The 20,634-nt window shown below is 42.0% G+C and overlaps 1 protein-coding gene across 1 annotated transcript; it reads right to left on the bottom strand.

Moving 5' to 3' along the window:
* Positions 1-5,142: 5,142 nt before the first annotated feature.
* On the bottom strand, positions 5,143-5,442 carry LOC308279786 (small membrane A-kinase anchor protein; the record flags this gene model as incomplete). Its single annotated transcript, XM_080719955.1, has 1 exon — positions 5,143-5,442. The coding sequence occupies one exon, from the start codon at positions 5,440-5,442 to the stop codon at positions 5,143-5,145; it is 300 nt and encodes a 99-aa protein (XP_080576081.1).
* Positions 5,443-20,634: the final 15,192 nt, after the last annotated feature.

Genomic DNA, 20,634 nt, shown 5'->3' on the forward strand with positions numbered 1-20,634 from the left:
CCCGGCATGAGAATGCATTTTAAAATAATTGAATCACTATAGCAGAAGAGTTTATATATATAAACATATAACACACACACACACACACACACACACACACACACACACACACACACGAGATCTCCAGCAAAGAAGCTGTGCATGGTGGTGCATACTTGTAATTCCAGCATTTGGGAAGCTGAGACAGGAGGATCGTAGGTTTGCAGCCAGCCTCAGCTACTTAGTGAGGTCCTCTGTAACTCAGTGAGACCTCGGTTCAAAGTAAAGAATAAAAAATAGGGCTGGAGGTATAGCTTGGAGGTAGAACCACCTGGGTTAAATTCCCAGTACCACACACACACACATATCTCTGGCAAAGAGAAAAAGGTTTTGTGAAATTCTCTCTTCAGTATCTTAACTCAGCCGTGGCCTTCCCTAAGTAGGAATCAGAATACCTTCCCCTAGTGAAATAAGTGCAGTGTTTCCTGTTACTAAATATAGCTGTTCACTTACAGTATTTAGGAAGCAGTGCTTAGTAACAGTTAATTTGGCACAGAATCAGGAATTAAGAAATTCCAGTCTCTGAGATACACTTTGCTCATTGTAATTTAAACTTTTGTGTGATAACAGTTTAAAGTATGAGTATCTTCAATACTCGGTACTGTTGACAAAATACATGTTTTTTAACATAAGAAACTGCAAGGTGTTCTAGATTAGGGACTTAAAAGTTCTAGGTAGGCAAGAATAATTTTTAAAGGTCAGTTTACACTCATTTTGCAGCTTGTTCTAGTTTTTCCTTTATCTCAACCTCTCAGAAACTAAAACAATTTCAGATGTGCAAGAACAAAAAGCAAAACTGAGGACAGCAGAGGGCGTGGCCGCGGCATCCTCATAGAGAGGCGGGCACAGCCAGGAGGTACTGCTCGGTTCTTGACCTATTTGACATGAAGGGTTCTTCTGAAATTTTCAGGACTAAATCTGGAATAAAAGTGCCATGATAGTGGACATGTTTACATTTAGATTCTTAAAGCTCCTATATTGGACCTGAAGGATTAAGGAAATTATAAATGGATTTGTAGCCACTTTACACTTGCTAAAAATACAGAAAATGTCTCGAGTTAAAAAACTAGAAAGTATACAATGTTGAAAAGAATTTGCTTTAATTAAATTAAAACTCACCACTAATTGCAACTGAACTTTTATTGTACAGTTACAAAAAAAGTATTCACAAAAATATTTGGAAAAAATATACCACTTAATAGCTAACTCTTACAGATAGGATAATTTGCTAACAAAACTTAATTTTTGTAAATTAAGATGCAGGTAGTATTTTTGAGCCAATGCTCATGGTTCAAGGAAAACATGGCTTATGTGGTCACTGATAAGGGCATTTGATTAAACAGTATATTTACTAGAATCTTTTTTTGGCGGTGCTATTGGGAGTGAAAACTAGGGAATGCTAGGCAAGTGCTCCACCACTAACTACATCCCCATCCCTTTTTGTTTTGAGACAGGGTCTTGATAAATTGCCCAGGCTGGCCTCTAACTTTTGATCTTCCTCCCTTAGCTTCCTGTATAGCCGGGATTACGGTATGTATCACTAACCCCAGTACTTTGTTTTTAAATTAGTTTCTTGACATCACTTTGTGTGTTTGCTTTCTAAAAATGTGTAATACAAATGTATATGCCCACCTCAGCTCATCAAATGCCAATGATACGGAGTAGGATATGTGAGTTTCATGCTATTTCAGTGCGTTTATTTTTAATTAAGGCAGTCTGACACAAAATATTCCTTTAGGACTAAGACGATAATTATTTTTGTTCCCTTCAAAGTTGTGCTTTAAATACTAATAACCATAGGAAATTTGCAGAGAACTGATAAGGCAGCTGAAAGTAGAGCACTGTAGCATCGAAAGCATGTCACTGCAAGGTTAACAGCACGAGACAACTGGGAAGGCAGCAAGGAGGCGTCTTCGCGAATAAGGAATTGGCGTGTCTGTTCCTCCGACGACCTCTGTTCACACCTGGCACGTGGAGGCCCTTCCCTGTGCGGGCAGAGCTTCCCCGCCCTCAGCTACTGCTCTACATGTGTCCCTTTCCAGTAGCTAATCATTTTCAGTATTCTACTTTATAGGTCTCTATTCTCGTACAGAGGTTTTGCTATTATTTTCCATGAAAGACCTTCAAATGAAGTAAAGCCAATGTTGCGATATAAAGGTATGAGAGATGTCTTACTGTCTTATCAAAGCTGTTCTCATTGTCAAGGCCAAATTGCATCCTGATATCTGTCACAGGCACCATAAATGTCGTTTGTTCAGCTTTCGTCTCCTCCCACCCAGTTCATCCATTAACTCGGATTATGTAAGCTTTGTTGTTTCTTGTTCATGGGTTGACATATAATACAGCATACATTTCAAAGCTAAGTCTCTGGGAAAATACTACATATATATATATATATATATGTATGTATGTATATGTATATATGTATGTATGTATGTATGTTTGTATGTATGTATGTATAATACTCTATTGAAATATGATGCAGGGCAAGGGGTAGTAAGTGGTGATAAAACTGTACCACCAGAGTTGCTGAGAGAGAGAGAGGGTGACAACAAAGGTTATTTTATAGCTAGATATGGATTTAACAGATATCCCATTATTCCCTTGGGAAATAGGGGCCCATAATATAGCCAAACAACACTAGTCCGTGTCCCTCTATATACTGAAAAGTTTAATGTGGCACGCTGCTTTACGTGGCTTTGTGTTCTCACCACAGTCTAGATCGTTTTATATACCTCATTACATCTTTTGGTACCAAATGGTCTTGCTGCAAAGGCATTCCGAGGTAGATGGAAAACATCATCTAGGCTGTTGTCTGAGTCATTCGTATAAATTCAAAAGTCTAAACTTCCCTTCATGAGCTAGAAATATGTTTTGTACTTAGAGAATGCTTTCTGCCCTTAGCCTTATGACTTTAAATCGTTGTGTGAAGAGGAGCAATTCTTTCCCCATTATATAAGTTGCTAGACTGCAAATAAAATGCAATACTTTAAATCCTGGGGCTCAGTAAAATTAAAGTTGAATGTTCAGGTATCCAAAAGCAACCAAAAGATAAGACATTGCTTATGTCAATTATCTTTTTCCTGGCTCATTCATTCTATTTGACTGTGAGTTTCAAAGTGTTGTTAAAATTAGAAGTACCTTTTCTGCCTGCCAAATACATATTTATCCCATGAAAGAGGTCACAAGCTTTCTTTGACTTTTTTTTAGATTTCACTGATACTAGTGTTTTTATTTTTGATACTGAGGATTGAACCAGTGGCATTCTACCTATGAATTATACCCCCAGCTCTTTTATTACGAAACAGGGTGTCACTAAGTTGCTTTGGCTGGCCTTAAACTTGGGATTCTTCTATCTCAGCCTCCTGGGTGCTGGGATTATAGTCATACACCAACATATCTGGCTGGTGTATTATATCTTAATAAAAGGATCCAATAACCGGGTGTGGTAGTACATGCCCATAATCCCAGTATTTGGGTGGCTGAGACAGGAAGATCACAGGTTTGAGGCCAGCCTCAGCAACTTAGTGAAACCATTTCAAAATAGAAAATTGGGCTAGGGGTGTAGCTCAGAGGTAGAATGCCCCCGAGTACAATCCCCAGTTCCAAAATATAAAATTATGTAGATTTTAGGTCTTTCATGCATGGGCTTAAACAGTTTCTTATTCAGTTAAACTCAGTGTATAGCAAATATTGATGAAGCAGAACTCTACATAATTTTAAAAACTTAGTTCCATTTTTTCTTACAAATCTGTCTTCTATGTATCTTCCTTCCCCTTTTCCCAAATCTTCTGCTACCACCTATCTTCAAGCAGTATTTAATTCTTAAAAAAAACAAAAAACTGTGTATGCTTTGATAGTAAAAAAGGAAAAGCCTAATTTATGAAAATAATATATGGCTAAAAATACCCTATGGGCATGTGTACTAAGTAACAGTACATGAGTGTTCCCCTTGGAGGAGAGTTCTACCTTGTTTTGTAGTACAACTATTCATCCTCATGTGTCACCTGGTCCCGCGGTAACCTGCATGGTGATTGCCTGGGACCAAGTGCCCCAGTACCAGCATCTCCGTCTCTGGACAGTAAACTCCACACACAGTCAACACTGACGCCAAGTTTCACTTTCTACCTTGCATACTAGGCTTCTGTTATTTTTAAGACTTACTAGATTTCTGTTTAAAAAGGAATTTAAGGACATTTTAACTCAATGCAATAAACAGTAATTTCATGGCTTCTATAAATTGTCTTTTAAAGATGGCCTTATATACAAAGACTAAATAAATCATTCAGTAACAGCTGTAGGGCCCTGAGGTTCAAGGTGGTAGTTGTTTTTTTAATCTACAAAAATAAATATATTATGAACAAGAAGAATCCTAGGTCACAGGTGTCAGCAAGTGGGGGTCCTTCACACAAATAGTTTGACAAACGACCCATTGTGGATCAAGAGCCTTTCCCTTGTCAAGGTATTTTGAGGAAAATCTTTTTCATGTCTGGGCTTTTTTTTTTTTTTTTTTTGGTATAGATTAACAGAAATATTTTAAAGTCACTCCTTTAAAATAACTATGTAGGATTGGGGCATTTTCAATTCTTCAGCACTTTCTTTGGTGATGTCATTACTGTCTCAAGAAGAAAGTGGCATGACACACAGCAGGTTACTGGGTGTCACAGAACATTCAGCCCTTTCATTACCAAAATCCAAGACACACAGATAGAAACAGCTGTTAAGGAACTGCCTAAAACACATCTCACCAGGCATGGTGGCGCGCCCTTGTAATCCCAGTACTTGGGAGGCTGAGACTGGAGGATCACAGGTTCAAGGACAGCCTTAGCAATTTAGTGAGGCTCTCAGCAATCAAGTGAGACCCTGTTTTCAAATAAATAAAAATCAATCTGGGACTGTAGCTAAGAGGTAGAATTCCTCCCGGTTCAATTCCCAGTACCACCAAAAAAGAAAATCTCATCCCAGGTATTCCCATTACTAGTGACATTATCATAGACATGTTTTTACATCCAGATGGAGTTAATCTGTACTTATTCACACGATTTTTTGATTTTGCTTCATGTATTTAAACTAGCACCAACTACCCACAGTTCAACAGTGCCGTCACCCTACAGTGTCGAGGCCCTCGCTCTCGATGTACGGGATGTCGTAGTACTTGATGTTGTTACTCGCCCACTGCTGCAGGGCATCTTGCAAGATCTTCTGGGACAGGCTCTGTGCATAGTCCGCCACCACATTAACGGCCTCTGGGGGTTCCTTCACCTCCTCTTGGACCTGAACTGGAGAAGCCACCCTAGGTAGAGCTCTCTCTTCTGGCATAAAGCTTTCTTCACTCTCACATTGCTTTGCAGTCTCGAATGTGGTAGGAAATGGGAAAGTTTGCTTTGATTTCATGCAGCCCATGCTGTGGAAGTGCTCCGACTGGGCAGAGGGTAAATGGTGGCAAAGATCACTTGAGCAGCATATTCAGAAAACAGCGTAGGTCTGTCCAGGCGATGTTGATTAGTGCTTTCTCTCTGCAGGTCTCTTCAGTAATCAACGTTCTCTTTCACCACTCGTCACGTGTTCTGATTATCTGTCAAAAGAGGAGAGTTTTCATTTTGAAGTCATATAATACAAAATAAGGTGTGATTCAGTGATTTGACGTCTCACCACTAACAGCATTAAACCTGGACAAAATACATGAGTAGGTACTTTGGGGCATTGAAGGAGACACAACACAGTACTGTGATCCCTGAGAAAAAGGAGACAAGATTTAAACTCCACAGTTGAGCATCCTGGGGTTTTTACTTGGCATTTATCAGCAGTATCACAGGGAAACTGAGCCCGAGGAGAGTGACAGTTCTGCTGAGCTGGGGCGGCAAGAGGGAGCCTGTGAGAAGAGTGCCATGGGGAGGCAGAAATCTGAAGGATTGACAAGGGTAAGGGCTGGAATGTGCTTGTGCAGGATAAGGAGTGAAGACCTGATAAAGGACCCCAGCTCTGGAACTGAAGAGTTGGGCAGTGATACCAGAAGTCATAAAGCAAGTACTGGGGATCCTTGGAGTCGCTGACCAGCCAGAGGGGAGAGAACTTAGTGAACACGTCAGGCATTAATTACGAGTCACGAGCATAGCCTAGAACAGGGGTTGCCAAAGGTTTTCTTTTTCTTTCTCCTCTTTTGTACTAGGGATTGAACCCAGGGGCCTTCTAACTCTGAGCTACATCTCCAGTCCTACTTTATGTTTTTATTTTGAAACAAGATCTTGCCAAGTTGCTGAGGGGCTCAACAAATTGCTGAGCCTGGCCTCAAACATACAGTCTTCCTGCCTGAACCTCCAAGTACTAGATTATAAGTATGTGCCATCATGCCCAGCTCAAAAGTTTTCTTAGCTAGGTAATAGTGGACAGGCTTTTAAGCCATCCTAATACAGACTGAATAGCTATGCACCCCTATTCATATGTTGAAACCTAATCCCCAATGCGATGGTAATTGGAAGTGGAGTATTAGCACCCTTATAAAAGAGACCCCAGAGAGCTGTGGTGTGAGGAGACAACAGGAAGGCACTATGAACCAGGAAGCAGGCTTTCACAAGATGCTGTGTGACTGACTGGACTTCCAGCTTTATACCACAGTATGTGACACTTTGCTTTAGCAGCATGTATAGATTCAGACACATACAGTGAATGTCACAGCTACTCATCTCTGCTATGGTAGCACAAAAATAGCCACAGACAATATATAAATAAGTAGGTACAGCTATGTTCCAGTAAACCTTGATTTGCAAAAATAGGGCAGTCAGCCATGGTCTATGTTAGGCTAAGTACAACGAGAAATAGTCCCACTCTAACAAAGATAGAATTCAATGTCAATGCCACTTAAAGAAAATGCCACAATCCAGATTCCATACAATGTAGTATATGCACCATCACGTTAACAAAAACCAGCAGTCATGCATAAATGCAAGAAAATATGATGTACAATGAAGAAGGCAACTATTAGAAACAGACCCTCAGATGAGCCAGCTTTCTTTTATTCAGAATTTAAAAGAACGTATTAGAAATATAAAGCAGTTAACTTTATGCTTTTAAATATACTTAAGTATATGTATAAGTATATTTGATATGGAATTGTTATCCAGAATACAGAGAGAATATATTAAAACTCAAGAATATGAAAACCTGATTAAAAATGGGGAAAAGATCTGAATAGACTCCTTACTGGGGACTATACAGATGGCAAGTAAGCATATCTTATGCTACTAACAAGATGGCACTACAGCCTGTTAGGATAGAGAAAATCCAAAATAGTGAGTGCTGCCGGGTGTTGGTGGTTCACGCTTATAATCCCTGCGCTTGGGAGGCTGAGACAGGAGGATCACTCAGGTTCAAAGCCAGCCTCAGCTGGCTTAAGAGACCGTGTTTCCTAGGTCTGGGAGTGTAGCCTGGAGGTAGAAGGCCCCTGGGTTCCATCCCCAGTACCACACACACAAAAAACAACAGAATCCCCATTCGTTACTGGTGAAGATAAGATGCAAAAAGGTTCCGTCACTTTTGAAGACAGTTGGCAGTTTCTCATATAACTAGATATACTCTCACTACATGATTCAGCAGTTGCACTGCTTGGTATTTGCTCAAATGAGTTGAAAACTTAGTCCACATAGAAACCTACACACCAATGTCTATATTCATAATTGCCAAAACTTAGAAGCAACCAAGATGTCCTCCAGTTGGTGAATGAATAAACTGGTACATCTAGACAATGGAATAGTATTCAGCATTACAAAGAGGTGTTATCAAGGCAAGAAAAAAGCCAATCTGAAAGGACGACATACTGTATGATTCCAACTATATGACATTCTGGAAAAGGCAGAACCAGGAGGTAGAATGGCTAGGATCAGCACAGAAGATTTTGGAGGCCATGAAGCTACATGATGCTATCATGATGAACACACACCATTATATATTTGTCATACATTTGTCAAGACCCATGAACTGTACAAAACCACGAGTGAAACCTAATATAAAGTATGGACTTTGGGTGCCTATGATGTGTCAGTGTAGGTTCATCAGTTATAACTGTGCCACTCTGGTATGGGGTGTGGACAATGTTGGAGGCAGAGTGGTTTACAGTCATGTTAACAGGGAGCACAGGAGAACTCTGTGCTTCCTGCTCAGTGTTTTTGTGAACCTAGGACTAAACAGTCACCTTTTAAAAAATAACCTATAGAGCCGGGCGTGGTGGCGCACGCTTGTAATCCCAGCATTCGGGAGGCTGAGACCAGGAGGATCACGGTTCGGGGACAGTCTCAGCAACTTAGTGAGGCTCTCTGCAACTCAGTGAGACCCAGTTTCAAAATAAATAATAAGGCCGGGCGTGGTGGCGCACGCTTGTAATCCCCGTGCTTGGGAGGCAGAGACAGGAGGATCGTGCAGGTTCGAAGCCAGCCGTGCTGGCTTAGGAGACCCTGTTTCCAAAAATAAAATAGGTCTGGGAGTGTAGTCCGGAGATAGACGGGCTTCCAGGAACCCCAGTACCACCAAAAAAAAAAAAAAAAGAAAGAAAGAAAAAAAAGAATAATAAAAAATTGGGCAGGGGGTGTAGCTCGGAGGTCAAATGCCCCTGGGTTCCATCCCCAGACCCGCAAAACAAAACAAAACACACACACACACACACACACACACACACACACACACACAAAACCATATAATCGGGCGTGGTGGCGCACACTTGTAATCCCAGCATTTGGGAGGCTGAGACAGGAGGATCATGGTTGGCAGACAGCTTCAGCTACTTATTGAGGCCCTGTTTCAAAAAATAAAGAATAAAAATAGGGCAGAGGCTGTAGCTTGGAGGTCGAATGCCCCTGGGTTCCATCCCCAGACTCGCAAAAAAAAAAAAAAAAAAAAAAAAACCCACAGAAAAACATATATGCTATCAATAAGAGAGACACTTTAAACAAAAATGTATATATGACTAATAGCTTAAAAATATAATGCGACTAATAGTTTCAAATTACATGAAGGACTGAAAACTGAAAGGGAGAAACCTACATACTTGTAGATGCTCTGCTAGTAACTGATAGACTATTCAAATATAAATTATGGAATACATGTTTTGAACAATATTCTGATCCAACTTGAGTTAACCAACATTAACTCAGCAACTAATATATTCCTATCAAGTGTCATGGCGCATTCACGAGGATAGACTGAGTACACAACGATCTCAACAGATTCCAAAGGCATGAATCAGAGTGTATCTTTATCCTAGAATTAAAATAGAAATAAATGGTAGTAAAATAGCTATGAAAGCCCCAAATATCTTAAAACTAAACATTTTCAAATAACTCATGAAGCAACAAGAAATCACAAGTGAAATTATATTTTGAATTAAATGAAACCCTTAAAAGTGTTAGAATTTTGAAATGCCTCATTAAAGCTTAGAAGAAAAAATGTGACTTAAATGTTCATAATAGAAAAAAGCAAGTTTTAGTTATTTAAGCTTTCACCTTAAGCTAAAAAATAAAAGCTAATTAAACCCAAAATAAGCAGAAGGAAATAATATAAATTAGAGAAGAATTTGACAAAGCCTTGGAACCAGTAATTTCTTATAAAAGATCTAATAAAATTGACATTTTTATACAAGCTGGTGAACAAAATTGGAATATATAGATATCAAAACTTTGTGGTACAAAGAACTAAATTCTAAAAATGGACAAAGGGTATGGACAAATATTTCACCCAAGACCACCTGTGGATGGCAAATAAGTACATGGAAGATGCACAGTAAGGATGCTAGGTAGTCAAATCTTCAGCCATTAGAAGAAATGCAAATTAAAAACCATGACGAGATACCATTATATAACTATTAGAATAGGTACAGTACGTTTAAGAGCAAGTATACAAACAGGATAATTGGAACTCATACACTGCTGGCAGCACAGCCACTCGTGCAAATGTTTTGGCAATTTCTTAAAATGTTCCAACAACCACTTACCCTACCACCCAGCAAACTTGCTCCTAGATATTTACCCTAGAGAAATAATAATTTATGCTCACATAAAACTTGTATTCAAATGTCCATTGCAGTTTTGTTTACAACTGCCAAAATTTGAAGTAATAAAGAGATTGATACACACCAGTATATATGAGTAAGTCAAAGAGTTTATCCAAAAAACCAAACTTAGCAAGATTATTCCACGCCCTACTACACTCTTGCTTAATTTGACTGCATTTCTAGATTGTCTATAGGACCTCATAATACCTAGATAGCAGAATATTTACTAACCTGTAGCTGGTTGCTTCTGTTAAGCATAGAGGACTCCTGCAGTTAGTTTACTAATTTATGGTTACTATCTCTTTCCAACTAATAGATGAAATAAGCAAATATGTCTGACTGGTTTGCCTTGCAGAGGAAATTGGCCAGAGTATTCACATGGCCAGCCGAGCAGGGAACTCCCAGTCTTAACCCCAGAATCTTCCTGGAATAACAGTTGTTACAACAGTACTTTCTCCAATCATAGTATTAAACATTTTCCTCTTTTTGAAATTATAGAACTTTCCTGGCTCTTCAATTAATTTCTACCAGTGAAGACCAATATAGCTCCTTCCCAGGTCTCTTGTCACTTCTCACTGCTCCATCCTTGACCTGGTGCCTAAACGATCAGCAGGAACATTATGGCCCAGAGCTTCCCAAGCCCCCAAACAGCTCTGCAGTCACTACCCTAGGGCTATCAGGCAATGCTGGCCTGTTCTGTCTTGGGTAAAATGACACTGATATATTCATGTCACTAGGTAGTCAACTGCTCCACTAACAAACTATCTAATGGGATTGCTTGTCACATTCTGAAAGGAGATGCAATTGCCCTAATAGAATGGGATTAGTAAACTACCCCACATATGTATTAGCTTAATCAGAGTTTAGCTCTGTAGTTTCTATCCCACAAAATCCTCTTAAGATTTATCATGAATAAAAAAGTGTGATCTGAGCTTAGGGTGTAGTTCAGTAGTAGATAGCTTGTCTAGCATGTACAAAAATAAGTATGATCTTCATATCAGAGGCAAAAGGGGATGGGTGGGCTTATTCACAGCATCTACTGTTTATAATTACAACTGCTTAGATATTTGATAGACACTTAAGGCCTTTATAACCATGCTTATACACAAAGAACAAATTAGCTTTGTATAATTTCAGTCTCCCCTAATAAAATAGTTGATTCAGAGTGAGGAAATAGTTTCTACAATGTTTAAACATTAATGCAAGTCAGTACGTTAACAGATTATATGAATGGCCTTGGGGCAGCAGGTGTGATCAGCTATCCTGAGTTAATATTTAGACTATTTTATTCATCTATCAGGTTGAGAAATTACTATGGCTATCAGTTGAAGGCATGATACATTAACTAAGGAAATTTGGGAGGGTGTTGGGGTTATTTTTAACTGGCCAATTACATAAATATAAAATATTTTAAAAATGTAATTTTTAGCTGGGTGTAATGGCACATGCCTATAATCCCAGTATCCGGGGAGCTGAGACAGGGGATTGCAGGTTCAATGCCAGTTTTAGCAATTTAGCTAGACTCTCAGCAACCTAGTAAGACCCTTTTTCAAAAATAAAGAGGGAGTGGGGAGGGAGAAGTTCACTGAGTGATGTGTGCGTGTATGTCTCTATCACTCTGAATTTCATTATGATGTGAGACTACAATGCACCAATAAAAGTATATTTATAGAAAAAACAGCCTAGGGGTTTAAAATGTTTAAGAGATAGAATGCTCTGATTTAATCCTCAGTGTATTACAAAAGATAGCTGTCAACATCACTTATATCTTAACAGAATCCTAAGTAAAAGAGCTATGAGTGAGAGCATCTTGACCACACAACCAGCCGGTGTTCTGTACCACAGACCTTCTGTATGTCCAGGACCTAGGTCAATCAGAACTTGCTTTCCAAATGCAGTTAACATAGCTGGGTGTGGTGGCACACTCTTGTAATCCCCACGCTTGGGAGGTGGAGACAGGAGGATCACACAGGTTCGAAGCCAGCCGCACTGGCTTAAGAGACACTGTTTTCAAATAAAAATATAAAATAGGTCTGGGAGTACAGCTCGAAGGTAGAAGGGCTTCCAGGAACCCCAGTACCACACACACACACACACACACACACACACACACACACACACACACACACACACACACACGTATTTAACAAAATAAAGAGGAGAGAAAATGAGATGAAAAACTTACTAGGTAGATGCCCAGAGGAGAGGATCTTTGTTTTATTTCTGCCATATTCACCGAGATGGCTAAGTGTTTGGCCAGCCAAAGATAACATCTAATGATGCCTTTTCCTCCCTCTCTTCCCTGAATCCCAGTGTACAGACACATACATGAGGAAAAGAGAGTCTCTTTTTCCTGATGTTTTCCTCTATGCTACTGTGAAGCCTCAAAGCACTAAGTAGGTGAAGAATGTCAGGCTGATGGCCTTGCCCGGCTCTCCCTCAAGAAGGGGTCAACCACTGGGCCTTCTTTTGGGTCCTTCAGAGAGAAGATGTGGCTCACTGCAGCCCATGCTTTACAGCTCATGTTGGAGCTGTGATCCTCTGTCCATCAGGAGCCAGCTCTTTGGGAAGAGGCAGGGAAGATAGCACATACACAAAAAAGCACTGTAGTAAATAAATTTAAAAACCAACATAACTTGGACATGAGCATGGCACAAACACAAAATTCTAAAATAATTTCTAAAATTTTGTGTAAATAAGCAGGCTGCTAAAAAGTCTATCTGAAATACTAGACCAACAGGTTGTTTGAGTGTTGCCATGTTTTATAGCATTTTCTAAGCATTTACAGCAACAGGTTTCTGAGATGCCTTCATTTCAAGTTATGACTTAAAATGGGTCCTGCCTTGGATTAATGCAGTTCTCTGTACAATAAAAACCACGCTTAGTAATTTTGTGTCTGTCTGTTTTTCGGTAGAGATTAAACCCAAGGCCTTGCCCATGCTAGGCAAGTACTCCACTACTAAGCTACATCCCTGGCCCGTGTTATAGTCTTAAAAAAGTCTTGATGAATATGCATTTATACAGTATCAGTTTGAATGTAAATATGATTAATAAAATGTCAATTCATTGAAAACATGAGTCCATTAAATAAAAAATGTAATTCCTGAATTGGGTGTGGTGGTGCACCCTTGTAATCCCAGCAATTAGGAGGCTGAAACGGGGATTGCGGTCTGCACACAGCCTCAGCTACTTAGGCCCTTTGCAACTCAGTGAGACCGTGCTTCAAAATAAAGAATAAAAACATAGGGCTGGGGGTGTAGCTTGGAGGTAGAATGCCCTGGGGCTCCAACCCCAGTACCGCAAAAATAAAAGAAGTAAATAAAAATAAATAAAAAATGTAGTTCCTGATAGCATGTTTGTCATTATTCTCTTATACTGGGTCTTAAAGGTATATTTTCTTTCTGGTGGGGTCCATGAAAATTGGACATTAAAGGAGATGTTTGTACTGGGAATACTGAGCCTAACTCAGACTCTAGATTTATAATAGGATCAAGCGACAGACACTAAACAAGCAAAAATGGACTCAGTTTAAATTGTTCTTTCCCTTTCACCAAAAAAGCAGAAGCTAAGAAAATACAGAAATTTCAATCAATGTAGAGGTCACCACAGCAAGGCCCTTAGAAACCAAGTCGCTGCTTTCATCCTCCGACTCGGAGGGCGCACCGGCAGCATGCAGCTGCTCCCAACAGGGCCAGCTCAGTGAGACAGTCACATGTGGGTCCCAAATGTCTCACTGAAGAGGCAGAGAAAATAACACTGCTCAGTGAACAGACCATGTCTGAGATGCTGATAAACCTAAGCGGAGCTGGGTGATATGGTTTTACATGTAAACAGGGCTCCACCTCAGACAGCCATAATAAAAACTGAGGTCCTGTGTCTACACTACCTAGAACTGCCTCAGAACAGAGAAGGGGTTCCACATCATTTCCTTTCCTTGTCTCTCTAGATTGTCCCCTAGACCTACAAACATCAAGTTATTCCTATCTTAAGATTTTACTTAATATAATTTTACTTGGTATAATATACTTATATATATTTAGTATAATCTAAAAATGCCAACAGTCCTTTAGGACTTTGAAGTTGGAATCATGTGATGACATTTCTTAAGTCAGGTGTGACTATGTCACCTCATTACCAGGTCCTCCAGGTGGAGAAAAGATCCAAGCAGGCACTTCTTCAGCTTGTGTGGGCTCAACTCTGGGCACCATGTGGCTCTACCAGGCCGCTCCTATTTATAATGACAAACTCCTCCAGCGCTGGAATATAGTGAAGAAAAACGAAGGGCAACTCTGACCTACTAGTTAAGAAAACCTGATACAGATCCCTGCATATTTTTTTGTCCATTACAATGGTACGTAATAGCTGGGCATGGTGGCACCTGCTTGCAATCCCAGTACTTGTGACGCTGAGACAAGGGAGTTGCAGGTTTGCAGCCAGCCTCAGCTACTTACACCCTCCACAACTTAGACCCTGTTTCAAAATAATAATTAAAAAAAATAGGGCTGGGGGTGTAGTGGTAGAATGCCCCTAGGATCAATTCTCAGTACTGCTTTAAAAAATACATACATATACCATATATTCTAACTGCCTCCTGAGTCATATTTCTTTTGTGGACTCCTGTATGTACATCCATAATTAAATCTGTTTTACAATCACGTTATCTGTCTTTTATCAGTTTGATTCATAGGCTCAAGGAAGTAGAAGAACAGCTCTTTTCCCCTTCCCTAATAAATTCAATTTTAGTCTTTATGTTATAGAGTGAAACCAATTCAAATACTTTAGAGGAAGTAGGAGGCATAAATAATAGAAGAGTGTTAAGTGCTGTGCACTGAATTAAAATCCAGGCAGCAGTATATTTAATTTTGAACACTCGAAAGAACCATTACTCGCTGTGGAGACATAGAGAACACAGTGTTCAAATGCACTTGGTCTCTAGGTCAAAGAACCGAGAATTCAGAAAGCTTTGCTATTTAAAGCTTGGTGGCTCTATCATGAAACATATTCTACAGTTCTTTCCTAAGGAGTTATTATAGAGTTTCTGCTGTCTCTGGCTGATGGTACAGTGTTCAAGGGGAGTACACTTGATTTAAACACGTTTAAAAGTTCTGGTTTTACCTATTGGATTTCTTGACAATCCAAGGAAAATTTCTTCTTCCATCACACTACTCTTGCCATACGGGTACTCAGTTCCTCCTCCTAGCCCGTCCTTAAGTGGAAACACTACGTCCCCCTCATCTCCACCAGCGCCTTTGCCCCCTTCCCTGCTTAAACCAAACTTCTATCCCCAGGGTTAGAGACCTCCTGTCCTTCACACCTACTTCCCAGAATTCCTCTAACCATTCCTCAGAATCCTCCTCTTGAACTGATGTCTAGACTGCTTAATTTATAAATGTTGTCTCCTCAAATGAGAAAAAAGCTTCCTCACAAGCAGGAGTCTTTTTTTTTTATTATTATCTTTCACAGAACAGCTCGCATGCCAAGGCACTTAATGAATGCTCATTACAGTTTGGCCGTTCGTCAGCCCTCCTCATGCCTGCACTGCCATTAGATGCTAGGAATGAAACAGTGAGCTTTGCAGAGGCCTGCCCTCCTTGGAGCGCTCACATGGAAAGCTGCGAACTTGCAATGGGCTTTGGGCTTGTGCTTGGTTTGCCTAGTGCAGTGTTTAAAGTGTTCTAAGTTGGGAGACACAGAAACTGGGCATTCCTCTCCAGTTCACAGGTCTCTGTTATGCCCTTGAGTTTGTGATCCAGCTGCAATAATTGGTTACCCTCAGCCTCTTGTGAAACACTCTTCACAACTATTTATTTATTTATTTATTTATTTATTGCGGTAATAAGAATGGAATCCAGGGCATTTTACTCCAAGCCACACCCTCTTTTTTATTTTTTATGCTTTATTTTAGAACAGGGTCTAAAGTTGCGGAGTACCTAAGTAGCTGAGGCTGGCTGCGAACCTCATCCTGCCATCTCAGCCTCCCAAGTACTGAGATTACTAGTGTATGCCACCACTCCCGGCTCACAACTCTTTTTTTTTTTTTTTTTGGTGGTACTGAGGTTCCTGGAAGCCCTTCTACCTCCGGGCTACACTCCCAGACCTATTTTTTATACTTTTTTATTTGGAAACAGGGTCTCCTAAGCCAGCGCGCGCGGCTGGCTTCGAACCTGCGCGATCCTCCTGTCTCTGCCTCCCAAGCACGGGGATTACAAGCATGCGCAACCACGCCCGGCTCACAACTCTATTTTTGAGGATTAAATTAGTTTTTTAAAACACAGAGCTTGCTGGGCGTGTCGGCGCAAGCTTGTAATCTCCGCGCATGGGAGGCAGAGACAGGAGGATCGCGCAGGTTCAAAGCCAGCCTCTCTGGCTTAAGAGACCCTGTTTCCAAATTAAAAATATAAAATGGGTCTGGGAGTGTGGCCCGGAGGTAGAAGGGTTCCATCCCCAGTACCACCAAAGAAAAACAAAACAAAAAAGAGGCTCCTTCCATATCAAGTACTGACTACAGTTACTACTGCCAAAGTTTTCAACATTAGAATACCTTGAGTGGCTTTCTCTACCACCAGTTGGATCCATACTGTTCACTGTATACTTGCTACGGAAAACAGGTTCCAGTTTTTTTAAAAAAAATCCCCAAATCCAAAGGCAGATGGTTTATTAACTAATTAGAGAAAGAAAAAAAAAATTGCTTAGCAGCTGTTTTGCTGCCTTAAAAGCAAATGAGTTTCAAGCTGAAAGGATAAAGATCTCATTAAGAAAGAACTAAAGTGCAAGCAGAAGAGACCACTTTAAAGAGTCCAGGTCTTCATGCTCTGGTAAATCACACTCAAAGGTAGTAGGAGCACCTGCAGGTGTGAGCGCAGGAATTCTGATGGCCTCTGGGATACCTGGAGAGGGAGGGAGGCCTCAAGAGGCTAGAGTCACGCACAGCTCCTCTCCTGTGTTTTTATTTTTTATTTTGCGGTATTGGGGATGGAACCCAGGGGCATTCTACCTCCAAGCCACACCCCATCCCTATTTTATTCTTTTATTTGAAACAGGGCCTCATTAAATTGCTGAGAGTAGCTGCGAACCTGCAATCCTCCTGTCTCATCCTCCCAAGTACTGGGGTTATAGTGTGCACCACCATGCCCTACTTACACCAATTTATTGAATTCAATTTTGGACGAGGGATCTTTAGCACCAAAAACGACAGGAGAGGGGCGTCTTAAATAAGTAAACAAGATGATTATAGATAAGTAACATCTCTTTATGAAGATCATTAATTTCATCTTCACTATCACCCTCCAGGCAGATACAGTATATTATCATTCCCATTTTAAAAGAAATCCTAGGCTCAGGAATCTGAAAGGCTGTCAAATAAACAAAAAAAAATCTTATTTTATATCACTTTAGACTTTTTACTTAACTGTTTTTGTCCTAGGCCCTTTTCAGATTCTTGTCAAAAGTTTAAGATCGATACAAGAAAAAAATATAATTAAAATTGGAGGGTTACTGGCAAAAGTCAGACATGAAAAGCATGTCCAAGGAAGCTGTTTGCCTTTGGTGTGAACAAGGTCTTGCTAGCAATAAAAGACAGGAGGAATGCCTCAAAGCACAGTGAGTTCCCGGCTCCGAAGTGGCAATAAATATGGCCTATCAGGAAACGTATTAAGAGAGACCAGAGGATGGGCTATGGACTTAAAGACTGTAGACCGAAATAAGTAATTTTTGCTTCATGGCAAGTAAAGTTACAAACTTAAGTTACAGCCGGGCGTGGTGGTGCACGCTTGTAATCCCTGCACTTGGGAGGCTGAGACAGGAGGATCACGCAGGTTCGAAGCCAGCCTCAGCTACTCGGTGAGGCTCTCAGCAACTTAGTGAGACCCTGTTTCCAAATAAAATATAAAATGGGTCTGGGAGTATAGCCCGGAGGTAGAAAGCCTCTGGGTTCCACCCCCAGTACCACCAAAAACAAAACAAAAACCCAAAACTTAAGTTACTGTTTTCCTAGACCATTCTGCTGTGCCTGACATTATTTCCCACCCATATGTGATAGTTATATCATGTGATAGAAAACTGAGCCATCCAGAGGAAGTGAGTACCCAACTGTTGATTTTGGTTTGATTTATATTTATCATAAAAAATAGACTACTTATCCCTCTGAATTCTTATCTAAACATTTCCCTAAGATAAATATCATATAGCCCAAATCCTAAAAAGATGGAGTTTTATGCGAATATTACTAGTTTATAGTTTTATGTTCACTTACTGCCATAAAGGCTGGGTGGGGGCGTCAGACCAGAGACACTAGAGAAACCAACCCTCCCGCTTCGCTTCTCAGATCCTTCCTCGAATGGGTGAAGATCCCACCTGTCTACCGGCTTGCTTTCTCATTTGCATTATTTCAAGATTCAGCCTCCCACGGCTCCTCCGAAGAGCACGGAGCTAATACTTTGCTCATCCTGTGCCGCTCGCAGCACGAACCTGACAGCTTGGCACACAAACAAATGCTCACGGGCGAATCAATCTACCTGGACATCTCCGCTCACTCTCCAGGTGGGAAGAGCTGCGACTGCAGCCCGAGGCGGGCGCCTGTGCCGGGCTCGGCCCTGGGGAGGGCGGGCCGGCTCCGCCACCCGAGCCCGAGCCCCCCGCCCCAGCCGCCCGGGCTCAGTGAAAGCGCCCCCAACTCACCCGGCGCTGCCTCCGGGAATCCAAGGGCGCAGCAGCGCGGGGCGCGGGGCCCTCCGGCTGCTCACCTGCGCTCCGGCCGCCGGCGATCGCGGGCCGGCCCCGGGTCCGGGCGGAGCGGCCGAGCCGCGGGCGGGCGGGCGCGTGGAGGACGGGGCGTCCTTCGGCCGCGCGCCCGGCCCCGCCCGCCGCGCGCTCCTCGCGGGTTCGCGCCCCGCGCCGGCCGGGCCGGGGGCAGCCCAGGGGCGCCCTCTGCGGGCGGCGGGCGGCGCGGCCGAGCGGGCCCGGGAGCCGGACGCCGCGCCCGGCGCCCCGCGCCCGCGTCCCCGCGCAGCACCGGCCCGGCCCGAGCGCAGGTGCGTGCGGAGCAGCCGCTCCCGCCCCGCCCAGGGTCAGCCCGCAGCCAAACCGGCCCTCGCCCGGCCCTGCGGGGGCTCCGCCCCTCCTCACTGCTCGGCACCTGTGCGTTTGCGGAGCAAAAGTACTTGAAGCGCTTAAACATTTACCGAATACAGCTGTTTTGCATGTTTATAACCCTCCATACTCAAAAACACTTCCCAAAGTTGATTTTTCTCAAAACACTCAAGAGGCTGTTTTTCCTCACTTTTTACAGAACTGAACCGCCACTACCTCGAAACATGGCCATTATTCAGATACACTTCCCCACACACTCCATGTGATGCTCGCATCTGTCCAGCATGATTCCCAGCAATAATAACAGCCCCAAGAGAACTACAAAAGAACCATTATTTCCCTCGGATTCTACAATGGAGTAGTCAATGCAAAATTCATGCCTTAGTGATAACTTCGCTCGACTCCACATTACAGAGGAAGACGCTGAGGCCCAGAGTCCAGCTACAAAATTAGACAGAAAGATTGAAGCTTAAACATCCTGAGTCTGCAGACTAACATGAGATTTAGCTCTTCAAAGGCACAGCATAATACAAAATAATCCCAGATAGCAGAGGAATTGAGATAAGGAATAAGTTACACAAAACCTAGCTCAGACTCTTTGAAATGCTCCATTAAAAAAAGCATTCCTATATTAAGTTAGTTAAGGTAATTTTTATATAACAGAAATGTAATTTTCACCATGCTAATATGTTAACAGAACTGGAGTTGGTACATGATGACAATGAGAAAATGTGAATTATATTGATATTGATTTAACAAGTATCAATTGAGTGTGAATCGATTATACTTAGATAAAACAAATATATAGTTCTACATATTTCAGGCACGCCAAGCCAAATATTATCAAAGATGAGGTTCTAACTTTGGGCCTAATTCTTCACCTACAGCATTTGCTGCCTTCTCTCTTCTGCAGCTGTAAGGATCTGTCAACCTGGAGCCTGAGCCATCTTTAAGAAACCTCTAGGTTCCACACCAAGAGATGGGTGTCAAGCCTTGATACGCACCAGGCAAGAAGAGAAACAGAAATTTGTACTTTTTGTTCTCCGGTCACCCAGGTAGAAGGAAAAAGCAGATGAGGAATCAGTCTCCGGCTTCCACCAGAAAGAACCCCAAGTACATGTGTGTTACTTTTACTCAGTTCAAGAGCGCACTGGATCAAATTGAGTCATCTTTAACCAAGTGCTAGCGCCTGCTGGCCTTTGCTCTACGGATGAGGCAGGGAATGGGGCGGTGGTGAGACTCATACATTAGAACTGCTTCGCCAGGCCCAGGCCAGGCCCTTCCTCCCCGTGCCAGGCCTGGTCAAGCGGGCACGAGGAGACCCAGGTTGGGTCTGGGAGAGAAAACTGCGGGGAGGGGGGCCCAGCCTGGGGCCTCTGCCACTGCTTGGCCGCCCTCGTGGGCCTGGAGCCAAGGAGTGCAGGGACCCCATACAGCTGCACTTCTGGGCAGGGCCTCCTTCACACCAC

This window comes from Muscardinus avellanarius (assembly GCF_963383645.1).
Source record: "Muscardinus avellanarius genome assembly, chromosome: 2".
Taxonomy (NCBI): domain Eukaryota; kingdom Metazoa; phylum Chordata; class Mammalia; order Rodentia; family Gliridae; genus Muscardinus; species Muscardinus avellanarius.